General features: G+C 50.5%; 5 protein-coding genes across 5 annotated transcripts; 1 reads left to right on the top strand and 4 right to left on the bottom strand.

Annotated features, from left to right (window-relative positions):
* Window positions 1–764: 764 nt before the first annotated feature.
* On the bottom strand, window positions 765–2,291 carry BDR25DRAFT_92356 (uncharacterized protein). The gene has a single exon (XM_033699246.1). The coding sequence runs from the start codon at window positions 1,983–1,985 to the stop codon at window positions 870–872; it is 1,116 nt and encodes a 371-aa protein (XP_033541882.1). The 5' UTR covers window positions 1,986–2,291; the 3' UTR covers window positions 765–869.
* Window positions 2,292–2,505: 214 nt separating this feature from the next.
* On the bottom strand, window positions 2,506–4,268 carry BDR25DRAFT_396436 (uncharacterized protein; the record flags this gene model as incomplete). Its single annotated transcript, XM_033698434.1, has 7 exons — window positions 2,506–2,821; window positions 2,966–3,209; window positions 3,237–3,492; window positions 3,539–3,811; window positions 3,882–3,934; window positions 3,972–4,163; window positions 4,218–4,268. The coding sequence occupies 6 exons, from the start codon at window positions 4,266–4,268 to the stop codon at window positions 3,006–3,008; spliced, it is 1,029 nt and encodes a 342-aa protein (XP_033541881.1). The 3' UTR covers window positions 2,506–2,821; window positions 2,966–3,005.
* A 50-nt stretch (window positions 4,269–4,318) lies between these two features.
* On the top strand, window positions 4,319–7,920 carry BDR25DRAFT_360943 (uncharacterized protein; the record flags this gene model as incomplete). Its single annotated transcript, XM_033696330.1, has 21 exons — window positions 4,319–4,490; window positions 4,541–4,570; window positions 4,603–4,688; window positions 4,742–4,836; window positions 4,869–5,031; window positions 5,061–5,182; window positions 5,210–5,282; window positions 5,316–5,545; window positions 5,591–5,808; window positions 5,847–6,236; window positions 6,286–6,343; window positions 6,371–6,468; window positions 6,549–6,679; window positions 6,721–6,877; window positions 6,953–7,041; window positions 7,149–7,206; window positions 7,254–7,368; window positions 7,397–7,560; window positions 7,618–7,644; window positions 7,735–7,861; window positions 7,887–7,920. 21 exons carry the CDS (start codon window positions 4,319–4,321, stop codon window positions 7,918–7,920), a joined length of 2,637 nt encoding a protein of 878 aa, XP_033541880.1.
* Window positions 7,921–8,059: 139 nt separating this feature from the next.
* BDR25DRAFT_360942 (uncharacterized protein) lies at window positions 8,060–9,104 on the bottom strand (the record flags this gene model as incomplete). The annotated part of the gene is made up of 8 exons (XM_033696329.1): window positions 8,060–8,072; window positions 8,131–8,150; window positions 8,205–8,336; window positions 8,379–8,452; window positions 8,531–8,656; window positions 8,680–8,732; window positions 8,789–8,986; window positions 9,016–9,104. 8 exons carry the CDS (start codon window positions 9,102–9,104, stop codon window positions 8,060–8,062), a joined length of 705 nt encoding a protein of 234 aa, XP_033541879.1.
* A 3,754-nt stretch (window positions 9,105–12,858) lies between these two features.
* On the bottom strand, window positions 12,859–14,260 carry BDR25DRAFT_346343 (NADH oxidase; the record flags this gene model as incomplete). The annotated part of the gene is made up of 2 exons (XM_033694136.1): window positions 12,859–13,613; window positions 13,666–14,260. 2 exons carry the CDS (start codon window positions 14,258–14,260, stop codon window positions 12,859–12,861), a joined length of 1,350 nt encoding a protein of 449 aa, XP_033541878.1.
* Window positions 14,261–14,993: the final 733 nt, after the last annotated feature.

Raw genomic sequence — 14,993 nt, 5'->3', positions numbered from 1 at the left:
ATAATAAGGCCTTAATTTCACTTTAGATTCTGTAAAGCTGGAAAAATCTAACAAGAACTTCCCTCCAGCATTACCACCATCCGCTATGCAGAAGAAGAGACCAAGGAAACCGGTTAAGCAACACAACAAGGAAAGATATCTTCGGAGGGTATAAGATCAGTGAACGGAATCCTCAGTTCGAAAGGAATCCTTAATTGCCAAAAAAGAAGTTTCCAAGTTGTGAATTTCCATTTTTCATCCGATGAAGGATAGCCATTTCTAATATATCCTGCCCTCTCAACCCCAACCAGCTATTTCCCCTAGCCAGTTGAGCGAGGGCGGGAAACGTAATGTGTTTATGCTAGCCATTGCACGGTAGCGAATGTGAGGGTATTTGTGAGAAAAGCTTGCAAGTAGGAAGAAGAGAGAGAGCGAGTAAACAGAGGGTCAGTAGAAAACAATCCGGAGACGAACATGGCTGAGGAGGAATGAATGCTCGCCACAACACAAATCTCTCCTCGCTCATCCGTCCACAAATCCATCCACCGACGACATATATAAAACTCCATCCTTGGTGAAAGCAACCCTTGCCCACCATGAACACAACCGTCCATCCGACCGACCGACCCAGTGTATGACCCATATCCCATCCGTCCTGTTCCCATCGCTAAAGACAACATGGTGTAGTATCAATTTGGTTTCAAGTGATTGAATGCTGACTGACAGACAGGGAAGGGGTAACATGCAGAACACACACGGTGGAACCAAAAAAGCACTCGCTTCGTAATTTCATGAAAATAAAAATAAAGGGGTTAAGATGAAAGGTCCAAAAAGTCGAGAGATATTTGAGAAGTTAAGTGTAACAAGATGCCAGATGGAAATCAAGTCTTTCAACCATCGTCATCGGCATCGTCATCGTCCTCTTCATCGTCATCCTCACTAGTGCTCGGTCGTTGTACTGGAGCCCCGGTTTTAGTTTTTTTGTTGGAGGGAGTCCCTTTAAGTTGGGCCGAGGCAGCCTTCCGCTTTGACCCGGAGCTAGGCTGAGCTTGCGTCGCTTTGGCGGGAGTGTTGGCATTTTCCTTATTCCCATCCTCTTCGCCCGGGCCGCCCTTATTGGCCTCCATTGCCGCAACTTCATCTGCTGTCAGGAATCGTCCACCAGGCCCACGTGGCCTCCTCATCGCGTGATTATGCCTTGATTCGTGAAGGTAAGGTTTCCTCCCCTTGGATGTGAGACGCAGCGCATCCTCGAGTTTCTGTCTCGCCAGTCGCCTCTTCAAAATTCGATGAAACTGTTTGGCGTTGACATAAAGTGGCGCCTCCTCTGCCGGTGCCCCGCCAACAAGCTCGGGAGATTGTTGATGCTGCTGAACAGGCGGGGGTTGCTGGGGCATTTGAGGTGGAACTGATGGCCGGGCAGCCGGATGGCTCATCACGGGTTGAGGCTGCTGCATAGCAGGGCTGCTGATCTGGGTACTCATCCGTCGTTGCATCTGCTGGTTCGGAGTCATCTGAACCTGAGACGGGAGGCCGCCGGCACTCATGGAATTCGATACCGACGTTGGAGATCTTGGAGCAACGCGGCCATCAGTCTTAATTTGATTGCCGGATAGGCGTGGAGACGCCCGAGGGTCCTGTGCAAGTTGGCTTTGGAGTGCGTTCTGGTCGTAATAACCCGCCGGCCCAGCAGCTGCAGCAGTTGCCATGGCCGCTGCTTGTGTTGGGGACATGCCATACTGTCCATGCATGCCCGGAGGGATGTGGCTCTGCTGGGCATAATTGATCTGTTGGTAGTGCTGAGGATTTGGCGCGCCAGGTTGCGAGTATGGGTTGCCTTGTGATGGAAGTATTGGCGACTGTTGTTGATACGAATGCATCTGTTGTTGCGTGGGGGAGGTTATGGATGTATTCCCCGCCGCCGGGTTCGGCGCCGCTCCGTAGTTCTGCATATGTGCCGGGGCATGCCCGTGGTGAGGTTGCTGATACTGTGCGTAATCAGTCATGTCTGTTGGTCCCTGAGGTACAGGATACCTTGGGGAGTACAGAGATGAGGTTAAAGTACGCGATATCCAGGCGGCGTTGCCTCCAGTATTACCCCAGATACGCCACTATAGGGCACAGACCCTCACTTCTGGATCGATACTTGGGCGAGGCCTTTGGTGTATCACACTCAGTGGGCCACAGCGTGGAAGTCGCGCACGAGGGAGATGATTGGGACGCTTGTTGTGGCGGAAGTCGCGACCGGTTGATTGTGAGCGCGCAAGGACGCGAGGGGAGTTGAAGAGCCGCAACGACTGGCGGAGGGCTGAAGCCTGGAGCAGCGGCGAAATTAGCGGCCGGCCAATAGGTGGGTGCTCTTGGAGGATATGTAGGGCCAATGTAAACGGGGAGTTTACCAGAAGGTGAAGAGTCGCGCTGAGCTGATACGATGGGTCGCAGGCCGTGTCGGTCCGTCCTTGGATTAAAGACTTTGTGGATAAAGTGCTCTTGTTTGCTGATCGGGGGCTCGATGTCGGGACGACCGGTCTATCTAGGCACGCAGCGGCGGGCTTGGGGGGGGGAGGGAGGGTCACGTCACAGAGCCAGATGCTTGATGCGTTGTCAATGGCCACGCTTATGAGGCGGAATCGCTGGGGGAGCGCACGGCCGTAGCCTCAGCTCTCACTTGAGGCGCAACTTGGGGGATTGGATGCACCGGGATGGTGAGGCGGTGCGCTGGCGCAGAGCGTGCTTGGAGTCGAGAGATGGTCGAGATGCGGGATCAAAAGGGCCGCGCCGTGTGGGGTCAGGGCCGTTGCAGCAGTTCGCCAGTCCAGACAGAAAAAGAGAATTGTTTACACTGATCAGAGCAGTCGTCAGTTAGCCTGTAGTGCAAAGAGTCGAGCAATTGGAGGAAGTCGAGGGTGGTCATGTGCTGGCGGGTGGGCGATTGGAGGTGATGCGTTGGCAATGCGGGTTCATGCATGGCGGCGAGCAGACTTACCGACTTTAATCAGCACGCAGCGTATCCACGTCAATTGCGCTCACTGGGGTTGCTGCGCCGTCGCGGGGGTGACGCTTGCTGTCTGGCGATGGCACTCTATCCGCGGCTGCAAAGCTTGAGCGACGGGCGCGGATGGTGATATAAATTGTCGCAGCGCGCAGCTGACTCTCGCGGGTAGCAGCTCTGTCGCTGGCAGTGGAGCGCGATACAAGACAGCGTGTTTACGAGCCGTGTGTTCCCTTTCCTAATGCGGCACTGTCAGAACGGCGACGACATGGCAGCATTTGAGGTGAGCAGTTGGTCGACAAGCGTCGCGCGCCGCGGGGACAGGCCCAGCAGCTCCAATTATTGAGAGCGCGGCGTTGGCCGTGGAAAGAAGGACAGCGACAAACAGACAGGGACAGAAGAACAGCGATAGAAGATGGTTGACAAAGGACGTACCGAAGCGCAGTGTGCAGTCCGCACCGCAGCGTATAGCAGTCACGAGATTTCGGTGGTGGTGAGGTTCGGTGCGGCGCTGCGCTGCGCTGCGCTGGTTTGCTGCGCAGGCTTGGGGGTAGGCAGCTGTCTTACCGGCGCGTGCGGATTAGTTTGCAAGGGCAGGCAAGCAATGCGTGCTGATGCGCTTGTTGGGTGCACACAACTGGAGCCGTTTGACGTCCGGTCCACGAGCCTCTGTCGTGGTGCAGGACTCGCGATGGCGGATGTGATAGGTAGGCGTGGTGGTGCAGGGTGATTGGACGCTTGGAGGGAAAAGATGAAGAGACTGGATTGGTTTTGGGAGCGAGGGCAAAGCATTTTCTATTCGACGGCTCGGGCAGGCGCGGTCTCCTCGCTGGGTCTCCACTGGCTGAGCACCGTGGTCCGAGCGATTATTTCAAGGATCCGTGAACAAATAACAACTTGCCTCCGCTACTATTTTGCCAGCCTAGCCCGCCATGGATCGTTGTCGCCCACTCTCTGCTTTTGCTGCCCACGACCGGCATTCGCGTCTCTAGACTCGCACAACAGCTAAGCTCATGTCTCGCACTGAGGGCCCCCGGAGCGCGCCGTTCAGAAGCGTCGAGGAGGGAGACAGCGCGTGTGCAGAGGCCCGGAGAAGCCTGATGACGTCCTGGGGAGTGCCTGCAAAGCGGTGTGTCGGGGGCTCGACGTGTCGTTCGTTCGCTCGCTTACGGGGAAGCCCAGCTGCTGAACCCTCCCCCCCCCCCCGACCAGCGACCCGCGATGTTAAGATCGCGCTGCCACGCACAGAATAATAATCTTTTGGGGTAGGCAAATCACAGTCGCACGCCCGTCTCATTTTCGGGCGCGTAGCCAACGTGATGGACGAAATTTCTGTCCCTTCCCCCCATGGCGCCCCTTTTGCCGCTGCAATTGGCCAATCTGCTGAAATTTGCTGCGCCCCTGACTTGCAACGCCGACCCTGCACGGCTCTCCCAAGCGCCCCAACATCCCGCTGACTCCCACGGTCCATCATCCCCATCGTCTCTTGGTCCGTTCCGAAACGCTCTTTCAGATGCCCGTGAAGACATATCGCTCCCCCCGCAAACTTCTGCTGCTGCTGCATCGAAGCGCTAGGGGCCGACTCCCATCGCACCCTTTGTCACAGTCCCATCCCCCGCCCGCACCTGTAGCTAATCTCCCGTATTCCTATGGCGGCACACGGCGCCTAAACGGTCGCCATGCTGCCCGGCCGTCGGCTTGCTGGCCTCGGCGAGCTGTCGCGCTGCTTTCGCGCGCCTTTCTGTTGTGATGTTGTGATTTCGCGCACAGCCTATCGACGAGCGACGCGGCCTCGCCGCCATCGATTGGTCCAGCTCGTGTCTCGCCCCCGTCTCAGAGGAGGATACGACGTCAGCGACCTGCTCGTCATGCATCGCTCACAATCCAGACATGCCAGAGTCCAAAGGTCGAGCCACAGCGTCCAAGCTTCAGATCCTCATGCGCAGAATGGCGTCAAACCAGTGGGCGAGAAGGGTGAGGCGCGGCCTTGGTTGCAGATCTTGAATCACCGCCCGACCTCAACACATCCATACGAGCATTCACTCATAGCTCTATCTGGTGTCTCAAGTTGATCGCATCCGATTGCCAGCCATCTCGACCAGCCACCTCAATTTTGACTCTGCACGCTGCCCAACTCGTCCCCTCATCACGCCGCCTCACATCTACCGCCTCCATGCGGTCTTGTAACCAGCACGGCGGTTCGGCCGCCTCGTAAAGTCGCACAACTTTGTGAGGCAGCGTGGAAAGTTTCGGCCTTCTTCCCCATGCCGCCTCACCTCCGATGGCTTCAAAAGCAAAAATTGGGCTGCAAGTGATGGTTTTCCTCTTTTGTCCATGATCACAGCGCAATGCTCAGAGCCGGTGCGGCATCGGGTTCATTTGGCAGCCACGCCTGAACGATTTCAGAGCACTGAGTGCAGATGATGTCGGTACTAGGTTTTGGGCTGTATCGACCCTCGTATTCACCTCGCTTGGAGGTTTCCTCGACTTCATAACTGGCCTGATATTACCCGAAACACTTCGCCTTCCCGAGCCCCAAACTACCGACATGTTCAACGTCTATTATCCAAAAGAGTGCTGCCTTCCTTGCCTGGTCTGTCACGCTCTCGGGAGATGAAGAAGTCGTCGTCGGACTCGCCGAATGCCCCGAAGCCTCAGATATTGCGCCTGCGATGCAGGCTGCCAAAGCTGGATGGGATCCCAGTCGTGCCTGCAGCGTCACCGGCAGGTTCCACGACATTCAAATCCCTCATTCTTTGCTGCATCACATGATCTGCCTTACCATGCAAAAATATTCCAAGTACCAGAGCACAAGGACGCAAGCCGGCTAAAAAAGGGTTATCCAGCCCTATATCGCACCACACCCTTGTCTCAGTTTCGATTGCTCACCGCATTAATCAAATAAGGTTACATCTTCCGCTGACCTGCATTCCCCTCTCTTCCTCCCGTTCCCCGGTCTATCATCGTCTGTGTCCCGCACTCGCCGGGAGTCCACATCACCCACCGGCACCTGTCTCCTGCTCGCACGCGATTAAAACTCTTGTTGGGTCGAATGCCTGTCGGAAAGTTTCAGAAAATCAGTGCTATTTTAGGCGCGAGCAGTTTTCTCGTGCCAGCTCGCACTCGTATCAGGATTCCAAAGTCGCGAACTTGGAGAAGATGACGCGCATCATCGTCGCCTCGAAAGACGATTTTCCTGTGCCCGCATCTCCTATTATGATTTCTCATTGGCAGTGGAACGGCCCATCTGACACAACCGTGTCCCGTCGCCCCGTGCCGAGCGCCTCTTCACCCGGACGTTCAACATTTTCAAGAAGCGGAGACTAAAATGCGATTGATAATCACTCATTTCGATGTTGCCTTCCTTTCTTAGTCAAGGGGGCTTGGAGTGACCCTAAGTGCGGCTTTACTCTGCGTCTCCGCGCTCCCGATTAGGTATCCACACCGTCATGCCTTGTTTTTCCGACAGCTCGGGGAGCAAAAGGCAAGCTGTTATTGTGGAAACAACCTGGGGAAATGAACTTACTTTATGTTTTGCCTGGAGCCTCTTCTTCTCTTCACACTGCGATCCCCATAGCTGACATGAAATTATACTACTCCTCGATCGCAATACTAATGGGAGTATGCCCGCTTCACCTCAACAGCAGGAAAAGCCTTAAACATAAAAGAGAACGTATTTGCCTTATCGATTGTTTGGCCTCGGACCCTGTCAATATCACATAAGCGCATTCGTCATAACCTCACGCAAGACATTACCGTGCCTCATGCGCACGCAAGAGCTAGAGCGGTCCGAAACACCCAGAACGATGAACGATGGGTTGCTTACTACGATAGCACCGAGTTGGACCTCTTTTATACCCCACGGGCCATCAATAATCCAGCATGCTTCCTTAGCAGGCTTAAGACGTGCAAGTCTTATATACATATAAGTCATGGGGGGTATACTGAGTTATAGTTATATGTCCTGTGGTGCGGGGCAAGGCCACTCACCCTCAGGCTTTGATGAAGTATTTGGGAATGCATGCAACTCAGCGTATATCATATTGGCTAATATAGAAAAACCCCTTGTAGTGCATCTTGCCCCCTAACGTAGAACATGACACGAATATATAATTCAGGGCAGATATTCGCACCCTATCGACGCGCTCCTTGATTCTAGCATGAGGTCCACAGATAGACTCTACTCTCGTCGGACCCTCTTCTTGGCTTAGCAGTGAATTTTCAAGCTAGTACTGGTCTTCTGGTCTTGCATTGCGTCTTAGTCTCTTACACCTCTAGTGAGCTTTACTCAGTGTCCTTCATGTTCTCTTGGCCAAAAAGAAGCCAACCTCATCAACCAGGGGGGCACGACCCATGCCTCCGCAGCTGGGCAAGCTGGAACTTGAACTCCCGAGCGTGTTATGACTGCACATAGATCATTCTGAGAGCACTGACTCATTCCTGGCCATCTCAAAATAAAATTCAGTTGAGGCTATTGTTTACCTCTAGCGATGAGAAACACCGGCGCTGCATGACGCGCGCGAAAATACACTCTTCACTGGATAGATCCCAGAGTGCCAGCCCGAGATTCCTGACCTGCCTGCCGCGCGGTTAACTATGTAAAAGGATAGTCAAGCCTTTTCGCACTTCCGGTTGATCGCCGCCAGACCTCGAGTCCTCAGCCTCCACCAAAAGTGATAGACACACCCACACACAAGCTTATTATAATATCCTAGGCATCCACGGAAAAACTCATGCAGGCAACTCCTATGAATTTAACTAAGCCAATAGCCAACGCTTTGGCACCATCGAGCTTAAGTACTTCTCCTCACTCTGTTCGCCGCGCCGTAGAATGGAGCTGAACATCATATCTAAGAAAATGTCAGCTCTTTTAGCCGTATATCATCTTTGGTGAGAAAGAGCTGAATAACTAGAGTTTCATAACACGAGGAGAAATAGAAACAATTTGAGACTCACAACTAGAAAGAAATCTCGGATAAAATCTACATTTCTAGACAAACTAAAAACAACAACAGTGCAAATTCGCAAGCCAAACTCAGCCAAAACTGCAACCCAAAGAAATCTTTTTTTAACAAAAAGGAAACTCCCTCAATTCAGGACACTGTTAACAGTTCATGCATCCAAACAAACATATACACCACCTAAAAATTAATAACTACTGAGAACTCTCATCAAGAGACTACGTATCTACACAAAACACATGGAAAAACTAGTACAAATAATTTCAACTCACCATGACTTTCGGGTTCTCTAAGCAATTCTTCGATATGTAGTCACGAGAGTGTTCGGGATCCAAATCCAGCGCAAGGCGATTCTGAGAGGGTGTAATTTCTTCAAGCAGCGCTCTGGGAGTCGGAAATACGAGCTAAAATTTCACCTCGATCCTTAGATAAGCCGGAAAATATACCAACTCTTTAAATAACCGCGAAATATGCTCAGTTTCCTCTCCCTCATTGGCCTGGTAGTACACCAAGTCATGGACTAGGATGAGAATGGACCGTGTCCGCACACAAGGTAGTGAGAACTAGGTGGAATATAAAATGTAGTGATTGCCATAACCAGCTAAGCAACTTTGACTCGTGTCGGTAAGTGGGGTGTTGACGAAATGTGTTATGAGTGGCGAGATCATGTTTCCGAAAAGGGAGAATGAGTTTTCAGGACAGCTTGGATTGTAAACGGGAAGCACTAATGGATTAGATCATGTCGACCGTGGTTTACTGGTTGTTGTGCCCATGCTGTTGTTACAAAGCCTACAGTCACGCTCATCATTCGGCGTTCGTCAAAAGCACGAGGCGCTAGGGCTTCCAAGGCTTGAACTAGTTTTCCAATTCAGGGTGCTTGAAAACTTGTTTGATGGGCGGTGCGATTTCCTTTCCTTCGTGAATACCTGGTTTCAATACTTGGTTTTCCGCTAGGAAGGTAGCTCGAGGTTGATACTCGGGAATTGTCGTAGGGAATGGGAATGGATCTGCTATTGCACGAAATGATGATTTCGCAATTCGCAATTTTGTGCAGCTTACAGAGACAGGATTGTTCGTTGATACTTGGATTTGGATTGAAGGGAAATTTGCTGCTGTTGTTCGAGGCGATGATGGGTTCCGCCGACATCATCTCGACTCTTGCCGTCATTCATTATGTGAATGTGTGTCAGTTGAAGGTGAGAAACTAGAGTCTCAGAGGGTAATGTCGTGTTGACAAAGCCTGTAAAGCGTTATGAGTTCTAATGGTAATGGAAAAGAAGGGAATATTGGCGAAGGAGAAAAGACTTCAATCGCGTCTTGATATACCCGCCAATGAGTCCTCAAATAGCGGACCAGCGAGTTGGTGAGGACTCGTTCCGTCACCAACACTTTCCAGCCATGAAGGGAGTGACTGTATATCTGAAGTCGCTCATCAGAGGCATCTCGGTTGCGCCGGAAAAGGTGAGGTTCAGAGAACTCGTCATGCGTTCTCGCTCCAAGATGATCTTGCATGTGTATGCTTAGCTTAGGGTAGTGAATGCATGTACAAAGTCGTTCCTCAGAGGCTTCTCGATTGATCAGGCAAAGCTGAGGCTCAAGGTAACGCGTCTTGTGTTTGCGCAAGAAGTCCTCTTTTCGTGTTAATGGTTAGAAGGAGATAAGGCGAGAGATTAGATGTGGAAAGGTTATGCATGAAGAACTAACCTGAGCCTTATACGTGAGAGAAAACCATGCCTCTAGTCCCAGAGTATACATGCCCAGGTAATAGTGACGCTGTCCAACCAGGTAACTCCGTTGGTTATCTTCATATCCAAGTCTGGCAATGCTGAATCCCGCTTTTCTTTCGGTGTCTCTTCCCTATTCGCTCGTCATGTAGCAGTGCATGCCTTCGAGAAAGCGTGTAAATAAAATAGATTTGCAACGAGGACTGAGGCTGTGGTATGCATGCCTACATCGACTTTCGGCACTCTCTCACACTTTGGTTTCAATTGACTTGTTTGCTGGAAATTCGATTCTCTGGAGTCTCGTTAGCGAGTGCCATAAACTGCCTTGAGTGTTTAGATGCTTTGAGCCTCACCAGTGCCGGAGCTAGGGAAATGATGCCTGGCGCTGGGTGACCCGTCGCAAATAGCCCTCGCTGTTGCTGCGGAGGGTCTTCGAGAAGGTGAAGCCGTCATTGTCTTGACTTTTATCTATGTTATTAATAGAGTGAGTACGATGAGATATAGTGGCTATCCAGGAGAATCAGCCTCATTTCGGGAGGGTGAAAGGCCAGGTAAGAGAGAATCGAAGGCAAGCATGAGCCAAAGCAAACGCCAGGAGGGATTTCGACCAGCAGTTCTCCGCAAAGTCGGCCATCGATGGTATATGTGGTTAGCAAGAAGAGTTTGGGATCAAGACAGATGAACAGTTGAGGATATAGACTGAGGAAGGTGGGCCGGGGAGGAGGGAAAGTCAAGGAGGATGAGAGTAATATAAGTGGTGTGTGGAACTTGATGAGTCGAGGCAATACATGTTTGAGCGTAGCACGAGCCACCGCTATGATGACTCGAAATTGTGGCGTGATGATGCCTAGGGGATGGTGACTGAAGGTCACGATGGTATTAAGGCAGGCTTTTGTGAGTTCATGTGGAAGGGAAAAGAGATATAACCTCAAATAGACCAGTGCGCTTCGCCTTTCACATGTGCTACATATAGGAAGGAATCCCCAACAGAACATCCCAAGGGTATTATTGAAGACTATAACCTGAATCTTCTCAAGGCTTCCCTAACATCCAATAAAAGGGTTAATAAATCAAAGTGACGTTGCTCCGCTCCGTTCTGTAGTAGGCAAACATTTGATAGTCGACTCTGGCGATAGCCTACCTGGTTATATTGGCTCCTATATGGCAGTGAAGAAGAGCCTACGTTTCCGACAAGAACAGCCCTTGCCTAGGGAATTATTGTGCAGTGCAATGAGGGCATTTCTTACTATGTCTCAGCCATGTGTTATGATGAGATGGAGGGGGATGTTTCATATGTCAGCATATACGCCAGCGTGTGGTCGCGAAACAGCCTGGCGCGGACTGAAGACAGGTATCTATATATTCTCATTATTTTCCGAAATACTTGCAAGAGGTTTGGCAGCTCAAATCTGTCCTTGTTTATATTAAGTGCTGCCATTTAATACTTCATAGGACCATAAGTTCATTGAGCAAGCATCTTCTCAAGGTGAAGCGTAACACTGGTTCTGAATGGTCTTTTAATTGCCAGAAATGGACATAGACGGCTATATGGAGCATCTAAATTCTACTTTTCAAGCTACAAACACCCGTATCGGCCCGCAATTGCAGATGTTCGTGTCGTCAAGTTAAGACGATAGATTCGACGTCCCGAAAGTCTATTTAATATTTCCAAATGCATAGTAAATCACATTAGCCTGATGGTTTGGAAGTAGGAACATTTAACGAAAGGAAGAGCGGCTCAGAACATGTGCAAAGGGTTGCTAGAACGCCATGTAGACATTTTGGGGGGAAAACTAAAACTTGCTGCCACAATCAACGCGACCGTTATATATGCGATGTAGGAAGAGTTAATGAATGGAGTGGAGAAGACAAAAGTGCAGTGGTCTCTCATAAATAAGTGTTGGTCCAGGATCTGTCAAAAACGGCAGATGAGCACCCGAGAGTATGCGAGACAAAGGCAGCAGTCGCTGAAGTCCTCGATAATCTTCGGGACGCAGACTGGACGTACGCTCTCATGCCCTCAGGGGCAACATACGGTGACTCAGTTTGCACAATCTGCATTCTTAAACTCGCCTGGACTAATCAATCCGGTTTCCAAACTTACCCTTAGCCTTTTATGGATGGCCAGCTTGAGTTTCTTCAATCTCCCAATGTCAACAAAGCTGCCCTGCGACAAATGGTGTATCAAGCAGTTCAACAGGGAACACGTACTGGGCTTGGATGCACACTTCCCCAGCGAGTGCTAAAAAAATCCCGATTAACCACCTGCCTCCGCTTTTGTCTGCTAAGTTTACGACGAGAAGCAGCCGACAAGGACACAACCCGAATCTTCGGCTTGCTAGCAATAACATCAGTACAAACGCTTTTAGACTCAAGCCCTGTAATCATTCTCCACTATTTCTGTCCAACGTAGAATGAGAGCTGCCCTTTAGGCTCATTATTCCTTCTCTATAGGATGATATATCAACTTCTTCGATTCGCTCCTAGCATTGGGTCCACTGATCAAGAGTCCAAATCACTTTCTGGGATATGGTCCACCTCCAAGCCTTATCCTGTCCAATCTTATTAACTCCACCATCAGGCCCAACATTTTCGTTCTGGTTCATGGCTTGGAATATTATGAGATTGGTGGCTAAGTCGAAGTATGCCACGTTTTACAATTCCTTAATGAATTTGCGGCAGCACAATGACTTGTGAATATCCACATCAAAGCGCTTTTCATGTCACCGACACCAATGGAGATGTGGGATGTGATCGAGTATGAAAATGCTCTTGTCCTAGCAGCAGATGAGAGTAAATGTCGCGACTATACGGTGAACCATGTAGTGAGGATGTTAGGCAGGCATTGGTAGGATAAGAAGCCAGGTTTTACCCTTTTGACTATCATCGACGTGGCTTCCCAGCTTTGGATTCTGTATCGGCAAGTCTATGCTCTCCTGATAGCTAAGCCAGAGGCTTCAGCAATGGCGCCGCCTTACACCTAAGCAAATGTGCAAGAGGCGTGCTTGTCATTTCCACTCTCGAATCCTTAATATAATCTTTGCAGTTGCCATCATCGCTGAATTTATCATGGCACTGGGTAGAACATATCCTGTTTCAAGTCTTTTACAATGGTATTAGGTATCAAAAAAAGAGCATCTCTTGGCAGGATTGCAGTGATACGTCATATGTCGAACCTCTTAGCTCTAACACCTACTTACAATTAAGCCGCCCTAATAGCAGTCCCATAAGGCACAGCAGGAATACTCTCAATATCAACAAATCCATACTTCTCTCCCTTCTCATCTTTGCCCATCGCCTCCATCCACTTCTCTACGTCCTTCTGAAATGCCTCTGCAACCTTTGGATCACTCGCATCAAACGGCTCATAGCCCATCCCAATCAGCTTAATCTGTGTCCCAGCAACCAAGTTTTGAATCATAAAGTCATTCTCATCAAACACCTTCTGAATTACAGAATTGACTTTTCCAGAGAGAATGTCTTTGCATAGGCGCGGCTCCTGACAAACAGGCCTCGCAAGCCCCACGCCGTCAACCGTCTTAAGCGCATCCACCATCGCGCTAGCAGTATGAAACCCACCTGTCACATACGCCTTCGTTTCCTTCAGCACAGGAACAATCATATCCGCAAACTCTATAAAGAAAGCCTCTCTCTTCTTAGTACTCTCGCGCTTGTGCACAAACCCAAGCTGCTCGTACGTGCCCCCTGATAGTTCGACAAAGTCGAAACGATTCTCCTCCAGGATCTTGCAGATTTCGCGCGCGTCGGAGGGCTGGAAGCCGCGAGCTTGGAATTCCACGCTGTTGAGTTTGATGCCCAGGATGAAGGAAGGGGAGACTCGGGAACGGATTGCGGCGGCGATTTCGACGATGATGCGGGCGCGATTGGGGATAGTGCCGCCGTAGGAGTCGGTGCGGAGGTTGGTTGTTTCGGATAGAAATTGCGCTATGAGATATCCTAGGATAGCTATGAGCCTATGTAATACTTCAAAAGGACGAGTAGAGCATACCGTGGGCGCCATGTAGCTCTATCCCGTCAAACCCAGCTTTTTCCAAGTATTCGGCTGCATGAGCAAAACCCTCCACAATGATGTTAATCTCATTCTGGGTGGCAGCATGCGGCTTATTAAACTCCATCCCGAAGAGATTTCCCTCCAGCTTCACGTCACTCGCACTCACAGGATCCTTCTGAATCGTATTCTGGCACTGCCGTCCCGGATGACTGACCTGTGCCACAATCAAACTCCCCTCCCTCTTCGCCACCTCCGCCAACTCCGCAAATGCTTCAAATCTAGGTCCAGAAGGCGGCTCTGTGCGTGGGATGATGAGATTTCCAGCGGCTTCGAGTTGGTCGAGTTCGATCTGGATGTTACCAGTGAGCATGGTGCCAAGGCCGCCCTCGCCCCAGCGCCGGTAAACATTGATGACTTCTTTGGACGGAATGCCGCGTGCGGGGAGATCTGTCGGGTGCCAGGAGGAGAGACGCTCGGTCATGGCTCCTTTGAGGAAACGGTTTGGAGCTGAGCGGTTTGCGAAGGAGAAGTGGAGGGGTTGGCCTAGGGGGGAGGGGTCGACCATCTTGGCCTCGAATCTTTTTGGAGTCATTGTGATAGAGTGATAGAGATGGGATTGTTTGAAGATAGGTTATGTTGCTAGGATGTAGAATGGATGATTTGACTTGGTGTTATGGGAGGTGAGGGTCGAACTTGATACTTTTAAACGTTTCCAAGTGCAACTTAGCAGAATTTGAATTTCTAAGCATCTGCACATTTCTTCTGCAGAGACACCACTAATTGGGACGATGTGTAGGATTCACTTTCGCAGGAGCTTGTTTATAAGCTCATGTTAGACAGAGTCATAGTGGGGATAGCACGCATGCAGACTCGTGATCTTAGCAGGCACCCAACCACTCACGCTGGGGGTTTTGAATGCCGTTGCAATGCGCCATCAGAACTCCGAGTGTTATTGTCCGTGGCCTGACGCGCCCCGCATGAGAGGGTGGTTACACCTTGTGGATTTGCGGTGGAGGGGCTGTTTTTTGTTCAGCATGTGGTTTCTTTGGGTAATCTGGCGTTGATGGTTTGTTGTTAGGAACTACATTCTCGACACTATCCGCACTCATGTAGGAACTCAGTTGAGTTTTCATCTATCTTAGATGCCATTCCCGCAACAGTCAGATTGTGATGTGAAACATGGAGATAGCATGGCTTAAGACCGGTGTGTATGTCAGCAGGCATGCTAGCTTCATCTTTTTGTTCGTTAAACAGAGGAACCTCACCAGCATGGGAGTATCCCTTTCCTACTCCAATGCATATTGCCACCTACTGTAGTACGGACT

The sequence above is a fragment of the Lindgomyces ingoldianus genome, assembly GCF_010093535.1.
Source record: "Lindgomyces ingoldianus strain ATCC 200398 unplaced genomic scaffold BDR25scaffold_41, whole genome shotgun sequence".
Taxonomy (NCBI): Eukaryota; Fungi; Ascomycota; class Dothideomycetes; order Pleosporales; family Lindgomycetaceae; genus Lindgomyces; species Lindgomyces ingoldianus.
Note: the sequence above shows the minus strand (reverse complement) of the source record. Positions and strands in the feature narration are given on the sequence as shown.

What these genes read in the sequence shown, in the direction of transcription:
- BDR25DRAFT_92356 (XM_033699246.1), bottom strand. Translation starts at nt 1,985, where the DNA reads ATGACTGATTACGCACAGTATCAGCAACCTCACCACGGGCATGCCCCG.